We start from the raw sequence: 11048 nt of genomic DNA on the forward strand, positions 1-11048 counted from the left end.
GATCCCCCTCATGCACATCGAAATGGTTGGTTGTTTGGTGCCTTCTGAAGCTTGATACCTGATCCCCTTGACACCTCAGGATCACACAGGTTCATGTGTTTAGTAATTTTTTTGTTTACTCCTCAGATTGCCTCACCTTCCCTACCTCCCACTCCTGATCCACATCCCTCATAAGCTATCGCATCAGTAACTGTCTCTATGAATATACTCCTACTGTGCTTCACAATCTGGGAAGAAACAATAAAGAACAAAAACAAAATAAAATGGGAAGAAAATAATACTACAAAGATAAAAACACAAATACTAATAAAGAGTAAGAAAGAAAAGACAACCATCAATATTCTAAAAGCCAGACAACAAGCAAGAAATACTTGAGCCTAGAATAAATTCAGATTGGGTCAAGAGGAAGGTCAACTAACCAAGTATAATATTCTACCATGGTTCAATCCACCATAGTCAAGTTTACAATAATCTCTATCTAATAGTGAAGCTACTTGAGTCCCTTGTCTTTGGCTCGTGGGGATCTGCCAGAGGCTTCATCTGACTAGACGGTCTGCAGATGGATTCTGGGCTCCCACTGTCCTCCACAGCTGTATACAGATTGGGTGTTCACAACTTAAACTCCCTTCATCATATTTGGATATTTTGTAATTGTCATCTTTAGATCACACAGGCTGGTGTGTTTCTTCTGTGTGGACTTAGTTGATTCCTCATTTCGATGTCTGATTGTTTGAATACAAGCCTTTAAGATCCCAGACCCTATTCCAGTTGATAGCCAGGCACCGTCTACTTTCTTCACGACACTTTGCCCTAGCACCATTATCTTCCATGATTCTTTCATGAAGACCTATTGAACAAGGTCATGTTATCATAACTAACTGTTCTTGAATTGGGGCTAGAGTTAAGTGGGAGCCCAGAATCCATCTGCTTGTCCATAAGTTATGAATGACTCTGATTTACTTAGTGACTCTTCTTCATACTCTTTTCATGCATTCATTCATTTATTATTCCTTCATTCAGGGAAAGTTCATCAAAGCAGGCACTGCTTTTGGTTCCAGAAATCCAGAGAGAGAAAGCCAGAACTTCACCCTATTCAAGCCAAGTTTGCCTTACATGGGAAAGACTGGCAGTATGGAATGCCCCTATAGAACTATGGGGTGGACCTTATAGGAGCAAGGGATGGTGAAGAAGGAGGCTGTGGGGTGCAACCTGGAGACTGAGCTGAAGGAGAGGGATTATTAAGCGGAATCCCAAGGGGAAGAACTTTCTTGCATGAAGAAATGTCATGCAAAGGCCTAGAATCAATTAAGCATGATGCCTACAGCCTCTAGAAGTCCAAAAAACTGGACAAACATATCTACGGTTGTATCTGGGCAGGGAGGAAGAAGACCTGGTGGGGAATCCAGGACAGATAAAGCCCTCGGGACCAATAATGAGAGTAGTGATACCAGGAGGGGTACGGGAAGGTGCGGGGAGAAGTGGGGAACCAATCACAGTGAGCAGCATATAACCCCCTCCCAGGGGGACAGACAGCAGAAACGTGGGTAAAGGGAGACAGTGTTAGGTGTAAGACATGAAAAAAAAATGTATGGATTATCAAGGGTTCATGAGGGAGGGAGGGTGTGGGAGAGGAGAAAATGAGCTGATACCAAGGGCTCAAGTAGAAAGAAAATGTTTTGACAATGATGATGGCAACATATGTACAAATGTGCTTGACACAATGGATGTGTGTATGGATTGTGATAAGAGCCCCCAATACAATCAGTATAAAAAAAGAAAAAGAAAGACCTGGTGATCTACTTTCAACTATCAGCCAATGAAAATCTTAGGTCACTATAGATCACAACCATACCTCATTATAAAGATGGCATAGGACTGCCATCTAGCTCTATTGTGCAAGAAATTCTTGGGGGACAGATTTTAGAGTAGCCAACAGCAACAAGTTCATGACTGAGAGGACAGGAGTGAGGAACCTGGCAGGTGTGTGGCCTGAAACTTCCAAGGACCATGGATGCCTGAAGGGAAGAATTGTCTCCAGGACCCACTCCTGGTTTCAGACAAAGGGGGTGGGGGGGGACAGACATAGGCAGCATTCATGTCAATACGGAGGCTCATCCCAGAGGGATGAGCAGATGAATGGACTGAGTTGGCCAGCCATACTCAGCCACCATATCTAAAAATGTAGATGCAGGGCTCTAGGAAATGCCCCCACCTGGACCCCCAATTCAGGGGCTTTGCTGCTTCCATATGAGGGAGGGGGCAAGGAAAAATCCTTTATTTGTGGGACTCTCAATATGCCTTGGCTTCCTCCACAGATCCGCACCAAGGACAGGGTCTTTGACAGTATTGGCCACCTCATCAACCACCACTTGGAGAACAGCCTGCCCATCGTCTCTGCTGGGAGTGAACTCTGCCTGCAGCAGCCAGTGGAAAGGAAACAGTGACTAACGAGCCTCACACCAGCTTCCAATTAATGAAATGACAACAACTGGGATCTTTCAAGAGACTTGTAGGCTGTGGGCTGTGAAAAAGGGGAAGTGCCTGGAGGCTTATTCAAAACCCTAAAGGAAGGTCCAATTCAACAAGCGTGTTCTAAGTTCTTATATGTGCATTAAGAGTGTACATACCTAAACAACCGGTAAAAATTATTTCTCTATATCTATATATTTTAAGAGTAAGAGAAGACTAATGTCTAGTGGAAAAAATAATTTGACTATCATTGTCCAAGCAAAAAGTTTATTTCAACTGATGCATGGCAGTCGAGAAGTCCCTTAGGAAGACGTTGTCTGTGGTTTCACCTAATACGCACAATATGAGGGGAATCTAAGGAGCTGCAGCAGTAAACTCATCACCATTGAGTTGGCACCGACTCATAGCAACCTTACAATGGTTATATCCTAAAAATGGAATTGAAATAAAGTAAGTCAAGGTGCTACCTATAAAGGTCCAGCTTGGCATTTGAAGCTATGTGAAATACCATTGTGCTTTCTGTCGGAGAGCTGAGAATCCTCCTTCAGAATGCTGGGGCCTTGACAAGGGCTCCCACCATTTGAGCCCTGATTTTCTATACTGGTGGACCCACTTGGCTTTACAAAACAGCGAGCGTCTCTCTGATTCCTGGAAGGTAGGTGAGCACTGGACAGCAGTCACCCTTCACCATGTATCAAGGGGTTCTTGGGGAGCTAAATCTTAATGCCAACCTGGCACAAAATTAGCCTCACCAATCAAGGTTTTGATTGAAAAGCACTTCCCTGTTCTTATTTGTGTGATGACAAAATGAGCTTCCTCAGATGCATATTTGGGGCAAACGCTTGGCATAGAAATCCTTCTAGTCAACTGGTTGATGATAGGCTGCGGCTGCAATCATGTGACTGATTCATGGCAACCCCATGTGGAGATTACAGCTGTGCTCCGCTCGGTTTTCCATGACTGAGTTTTTCGAAGGTTAGTCACCAGGGCTTCCTTCCAAAGCACTTCTGGGTGGACTCTAATTTTCAGTCTTTTGTGAATAAGCCAAGTCCATTAACCATTGGAACCAGCAAGATACTCTCTTGCTTATGGTAGCTGCTAGCAACATTGCGCCTCCTGCATTATATGCGGGGGTGGGGGGCGGGGGTGGGGAGCAGCAAAGGCATGTGTAAGAGTTATGCTGAAGGCAGATGTAAGCATGCGTCTTCAGTCTTCAGTCCTTAGAACATCGACACTGGTTGTTGGCTCCTGGGTTAACATTTGCCTGAAACTTGGCACAAGGTTTTGCATTTGGGGGAACTGATTAGACGTTTTGTTGTGAGAATGATTGATGGGTGAAATATGTTCTTGTCTCAACAACAAAGTTTAGCAATTTATTTATGACCAGGGCATGTTCCATGTGCAATGCTTTGTCTTGAATCCCTTTGAGATCAAATCGTGGGATTCCCTGTGAGGTCACTTGGGATTAGGGAGTTGACAATATTGATGACTTTGTTTTATACCAATGTGGAAATCATCACCTGATGTGAAAGATACTGTCTTTTAAAAGATGGCTGGATTCATGCCTTCTTGGTCACTTCCGGAACAGTACTCTACAATTCACTGTTGCCGTCATGAAATCCTGCCTGCAATTTGATAAGTGGAGAAGAAAGACACCCTGCACAAGATTAGAATGTGCTGCTAATACATTGGATGCTTTCAGAATTAGGAGTTGGGGTGAGATTTAAAAGAATTTGAGGCATCACCATTCTGCAAAACTCTCATGTCACCGGGAGCAGATGGATGAGGTGGTCGAGATGGAAGGATGAGGTAGAGGTAAAGTGGAGGGTGGGTCAGCTTGTTCGAAGCATTGTATGCAAGTTTTGTTGCAGTTTAGTTCCTTAAAGCATTCAGCGAGTCCAAGCTGGCAGCCAAGGCAATCTGCTAGAATACCCTGCAGCAGACTGGAACGCTGCGTACGGAGGGCCCTGCACTTAATCTGAACCACTTTTGTGCTTCTTGAGATGGCTTTGATTTCAGGCCCAGAGCTGCTCCTGGGCTCCAGGTCATCCAAGAACAGGGACAGCCACAGGGGATTCCCGGACAACTGCTGAAACACGTGATATATACCACAGGACTACAGAGAGAGGCATACATTCTGCTCTGTTTACCAGCATCTGGGAAGCTGCGGCCCTGTAGACGTGACCATATGAAGGTTTGGCTTCCTGGGGAAGGCGTGATTCCTCTGTGTGCAAGTGGACACCAGATATCAATATGTTAAACAACTTTTAAAAATACATCCTTGCACTTTCTCCTTATGCAAGGCCAAAATGCAAATGTTAAGGGGCAAAAGCAAATTAAGAAACTTCTAAAAATCATGGATGTCTTGAGATTTGGCCTGCTTTCTTTACAGTCTTGGGCCACTTAAGAAATGAAAGTTCACAGTTTTAGTAACTCTCTCGTCTAGAGTCTATGTTTATCTCAATACTGATCAATCTATTTATCTATCTCTCTATATATCCTATTATTATTTTGCATGGGAATCAACTTAGAAATTTTAAGTACTGGGGATCCATTTCCCCCCTTTTTAATATGCAGCTTTTTCTAAACTTAAATGACAAGAGTATTTATAATGAAATCATGCCAGTGAGAAAATTTCCACTCCTTTTCTGTCATTAAAGTAGATTCAAACAGCAGATAGCAAATATTTTATAATCGCCCCTCTCTTTCCTTTGGAAGGTGTTGCAGACTTCATGAGAACTAGCTCATCTGTTTTAAGCACTCCTGTGAGGGGGTGATACTGTGCCCCTTACTTCACAAATGAGGAAACTGTGGTTCAGACAGACACCACAACTTGTCCAAGGCTATGTGGTCAGTTCTTAGCACCTTCGGGACTCGGCTTTTCAACATATCCAGCATTTCTTGCGTTCCCGCTGGCTCAGCCCTGTGCCTAGAGCTCAAAGTGAGAAACAAAGGAAAGGGGGCTTGCTTTCCACCCAGCCTGGGTACTTGTTCCCCTGGGTTGTGACACTGCATGTCTGCAGGGGAAGGGCAGGGCTGCTGAAGAGCCAGGCACAATGGTACCTGCCATTGGCTCCAGAGGTCTGAGTCCTAGGCTCTATTATACTCTGTTGAGCAGCAGCATGTCAGGCTACCCTGGGTTTTCCATGTCTGCCTAGGGCCCTGCTGCTCTTCTTGTGGGGCCATCCTGCACCTCAAGCTACCCCCGAACCAAAAAACTCACTGCCATGGAGTTGATGCTGACTCATGGGGACCCTATAGGACAGGGTAGAACTGTCCCTGAAGGTTTCTGAAACCGTAACTCTTTACAGGAGTAAAAACCCCATCTTTCTGTCGAGGAGCTGCTGCTCGACAAGCTGACCTTGTGAATTACAACCCAAAGCATAATCACCACTAAGCCACCAGGGCTCCTGCTGCGACTAGATACCAACCATCGGAGGAGCACCCGGGGTTTTGAACCCACAACCTTACAGATCACAGCTCAGTGCATAAGCACGACACCAACAGGGCTCCAGTCCTTAAAGAGCCCCTCTCTGCTCTTGCTGAGTTGCCTTGCCTGTGGCCCCATGCATTGCCTTCCCCGTACCCTGCAAGCCAACGGTTGCTGGAAAGTTGACTCAGAGTCCAGCTGACTTCGTGTATCACAATCTGTTCGCATGTGTGGAAACTAGATGCCCAGTTACTTCTTGCTGAGGATATAGACAGGTGGTCGCTGTGGCCTGGAGGCACCCATAGGGTGTTTGAAGTGCACATAGGATGGTGCAACCACAGGATGTGACTCAGCTGCTCTAAAATGTCATCAGCCACCTCCACAGAAGGACCGACCACTGTGAGAAAGTGGTAGGTCAGCTGAGAGCCCAAGTGTATTGCTAACTGCTCCACGTTTGACTAGTTTATATTCCAGCCACAAGTATCTCTCTGAAAATGGGTGATAGCCATTCATTTTCCATTAACAGTAAGGGAAGAGAGAGTTGTGGCAAGTTTACAAGCTTTTCACTGCAGAATGCAGGCCAATCTTTGCACCAGGTTCCAGAGTGAAGAGCGAACTCTGCAGAAGAGAGCCCAAGATTTATTCAGGCCCTCTAGGGCCGATACATCAACCCATCCCTGTGGAGAACAGCAAAGAGTTTTCTCCTCGTGGTTTATGATTGTGCTTCATCACAAAAGCTGAGAATAACTGATGAGAGACAAGATGTTTCTCTTTCCTCGGTCTTAAGTTTGTGTCCTTTGTATCTTGCGGTACGATGCTAATAGCTTCAGTGTATTGGGGTGATAATCCCAGGAGTAAGGAAGGGAAGGAGCTGATAAAAAGCTGCACTATCTAGCAAGTTCTGTTCTCTAGGCAAGTGGAGCTAATCCCACTGGGGAATTCCAGAAGACAGCACTGAACATACTTCAGAGCTAAGCTAATAGAGTGGTGGAAGCTTATCCACAAAGTCCATGACTGATTGAAGGTTGTTTCGGGGAACAACCAAGTCCTGGAACTCTCGCTTGCCTTGGGCATCCTGAGCATAGCTTCTGGGCAGGGCAGTTGCTTGCAGACAGAGAGACACCTGTGTTGATCATAATCAGATATAGTAGAGAAGGCAGGTATCAGAATCACGTGATGGGCTTGTTGAAACCAGGGCATCCAATGATTCCCCTACTGAGAATTGGCATCCCCACCCCCCAAAGATACATTGAATCAGAAACTATAGTTTAAAGACCCCCATGTCATCCTTAGGCAAATCACCTGAGGATCTAGATTCTAGAAGAACCCCCCATAAATCATGCTTGTAGATTCTAACTCATGTCTGGGGTGGAAATAAAAATTCTCATCAGGCGATTGGTCAAACTGAATAAGCAGATTGGAAGTCAGCTTACAGAGCCCCATCCCTAGTGTTTCTGACTCAGTGGGTCTGCAGTGGGGCCTATAAGTTTCCATTTCAAGTAGACTTGTCAGGAGTCTACACTTTAAGAACCACTGACAAGGGTGGACTGCCAAAGCTTCCCATTGGCGGCTTTCCCCCTCTAATGTATAATTATGTTTTTATAAGACTTCATGTCATAGATTCCATGGTCCTTGCTATGAATTTAAAAGGAGAAGGTTAATAAGCATTTATAACTCTTTTCAATCCCAGCAGGCAGATAAAAATGTCATCTGCCAGGCAATTTCTTTATAATAGGATTTACACACATAGGTTTGCGAGCAACAAGTGCTGTTTTACATATGGCACATTTTATAGCAGCCTGAAAATTTTCAGTTTTTGCCAGAACTTATGAATGTCAATTGCATATATATATATATGCATATACATACATGTATTACAATGGACATGCATCTATTACCTTCATGCTCACATATGTAGATTGGCTGTGTGTGTGTGTGTGTGTGTGTGTGTGTGTGTAGCTAAAGACTCCTCATGGAGTGTGCATATTTCAACTAACAAGGACTACTAGATAGTAGAGCGCAGACGTCAAGAGCTGGGACAGTAGCTGGCACAGACGACAGTGCCCTAAATACCAGAGTTGCAAACTGGAATCAAGACACAAGAGTAGTGTTGTTGGAGGAAGGGTCACTATGGGACTTGCTAGAGAGACACAAGAGAAGGAAGCCATTGGGGAAGATCAGAAAGGGGACAATGAGAGAATGGAGGAGGAGGGGAGGTAAGATAACAGGTAAGAAGGAAGAGGAAGACAATCTCTTACTTATGCAGCAGTGGCATCTTTTATGTTTACACCTGTCTGGCGGGAAAGGCATGATGCTTTCAGGAACCTGTATTTCCTCTTGTGCAGCTGCTTGACGGCTGTCCATCATCTTTTGTGTTTCTAACTATATCTTCTTTGACCTCGTTTGTCTATTAGTTCATTGACTCATCAAGTGTTTACTACATAGCTTATTAATTTGTGACATTCACAGTGCTGGGAACCTGGGACAGAGAGTGAAGTTATGGTTTCTACCTGCCTTGCTTAGAGATCGTACGCTCAGAGAGAAATGCATTATACTCTAATGGGGTTCTCAACCTGTGGGCCGCGACCCTTTCAGGGGTCGAATGACCCTTTCACAGGGATCGCCTGATTCATAACCGTAGCAAAATTACAATTATGAAGTAGCAAAGAAAATAATTTTATCGTTGGGGGAGTCACCACAACATGAGGAACTGTATTAAAGGGTCACGGCATTACAAAGGTTGAGAACCACTGCATTTGAGTATTAAAGGGTAACTTCCACAATCGTGTCAGGTCTAAGTCCATACAGCCATGGACGATGAAGCCCCCAAGATAGTCTGGGAGGCAGTGAAAGCTTTGAAAAGTAGATGACACGTGTTGAGCCTAAAGGAGGCAGGCAGAGGGGGGCATGGACCCTAGGAGTAGGGCAAGACCCCTTTAGGGAAGGTCTGGATTTGCTGGGATTCACCGGGCATACTGGAAGCAGACAGAGCTGAGACTATTCCAGCATCATCTTCTGCTTCCATCAATGCTCTGCCCAAATGAAGCCTGTAGCTCCCAAATACGTGTAGCTCCTTCCTAATGATTAGACTCTAATTAATGAAAGCAGTCGAAATTAAATCACATTTAGTTTTAGGCTCCTGTTGTGTTGTTTCATCTTGAAATGCTGTAGGTGGAAAAAAATATGAAGAATAATCTGCGATACTTTGCTTGGAGGCAGTTCATTCACATTCATCTAGGAAAAATGTTGACCATGACCAAAGTTTCTAGCCATCAACATCCAATGGCAATTAACAAAGCAGAAAATACAGAGCAAATGCATCCTTGAACATTTGATTACTTTTTTGTTATGACTATGGGTTGAATACAAATGAGATGCTCTCTGTTCATTTGTCTTTTAAATATAAATTGTTTCAGAATACTGTAAAATTAAGCAAATGAATGTTTGTATTTAAAATTAAACAACACTTAAGCATTAAGTGTTAAATCCCAGGAACAAGAAAAAACTCCATATAAGTTTAATGTTTCATTTATTATTTTTAAAGGGTCATTTTGGTGGCAAATTACACATATTTACAGATGAATATAACTTTGAAATATTGTGGCTATTTTCCGTGCACTTTTGTGAGGGAAAAAATTATTGTAATTTGTATTATAATGATCTCTTAAGTCTGACTTAATAATAATTCACCATTTTCTTGTTTGTTTCTTTTTTAATTCACCATTTTCTACTTTGATTGGACAAAATTGTCCTGTTGAGTATCTGAGGAGTGGAAATACACAGTTATTTGAAGTTCTCTAATGTGAGTTGCATTATAAAACTCATAAAACCTCCACTATGTGGCCAATGTTTTGGAGATGAGAAGAGAGTTGGTTTAAATTCCCTCCTCACTCTGAGTGAAACTATTTCAATTTTGTAGACAAGTATATGGTTTCCAATTACTGTCCCTTCTTGATTTGTTTGGCTCGTCAAGTGGATGCCACTGCGCTGCGTTCCAAGTGTCATTGCTGTAACCCAAGAATGAATGGTGCCATATTTTTAGGTAATGCTGCACTTCTCATCATAATTGGTTATCGGAAAATGTGCCTTTGTCTTAAGAATAGTGGTGTGTGCATTTTTTATTATGCAGAAAACCCTTTGGATATTTGACTTAAATACTAAAACATTTGGGTGTTAGGTTTTGCACTTGTACATAAATTTAAAAGCATGGACTTAATCATTTAAGTCTTCTATAAAACATAGCTTGTCACATTTCTGTGAAAGGTTCTTAACTTGTGCATACTAACCAACGCTCAAGGATAGAGAAAGATTTTTTAATATAAATAGTTTCATGATGTACATGGTTGTAACTGTGAATCTGTTGGCAATAAAAATTACGGTAAAAAGTCTCTTCCATTGGGGTAGTGGATCTTGCACTGTCTCATTAAAAAGGGTATGGTTGAAGGGGAATTGAATCTTTTCCATAGAAGGCTGATATTCTAAATTTTGCCTCGAGAAAACTCCTTGGAAAATAAACACAACAAAGCCTGACTCCATCTGTTGAAAGTGGAGTGAAAATACTAGCCTGGCAGGAACACTTTTAATAATGATTGAGGTTGGATGATGTGAGTCATCTCCCAGTCGAGTCTTGGCTCCTTTCTGTGTAGAACACAGCGCTTGACACTACCACTTATAAAGAAGAAAGCATATGGAATAATGGCGCTGTATCAGTGAACTGTTTGCCTCCATGCCAGAGATTTGGGATTCTTGGCCAATTCACCTCCTGCGTAACTGCTCTGTTCAGTAGAAGCTGAGATGGCTGATGCGCCAGATATTTCGGTGGAGGTTCTAGACTAGAACAAAGTAGGAAGAAAAGCCTGGCAATCTACTTCCAAATTCAGTCTGAAACTTTATGGACCACGATTGCCCAATCCACAGCGAATCGAAGGGATTGCCTAGGACTAGTACTTTGTTCCCTGTTTATGGGTTACCATGAGTCAGAGGCTAACTCTGCACCAGTTACCAACGGGGCCAAAAATAGGTTCTGACCTGCTCTCTCCCACTGCACCAGGTGTACACATGAATCACAGCAAACATTAGATAGATAGATAGATAGATAGATAGATAGATAGATAGATAGATAGATAGATAGATAGATAGATAGATGGAT

General features: G+C 43.2%; 1 protein-coding gene across 1 annotated transcript in view; it reads left to right on the top strand.

Moving 5' to 3' along the window:
- The window catches only part of SHC3 (SHC adaptor protein 3), a 249246-nt gene extending 246615 nt beyond the window's left edge, over positions 1–2631 (top strand). The window contains exon 12 of the mRNA XM_004697582.2: positions 2316–2631. Within this exon, the coding sequence (XP_004697639.1) occupies positions 2316–2444 (129 nt within the window). The 3' untranslated portion in view covers positions 2445–2631. The remainder of the gene's footprint in view (positions 1–2315) is intronic.
- Positions 2632–11048: the final 8417 nt, after the last annotated feature.

The sequence above is a fragment of the Echinops telfairi genome, unplaced genomic scaffold (genome assembly GCF_000313985.2).
Source record: "Echinops telfairi isolate 266 unplaced genomic scaffold, ASM31398v2 ScPeMD7_1;HRSCAF=3_0, whole genome shotgun sequence".
NCBI lineage: Eukaryota > Metazoa > Chordata > Mammalia > Afrosoricida > Tenrecidae > Echinops > Echinops telfairi.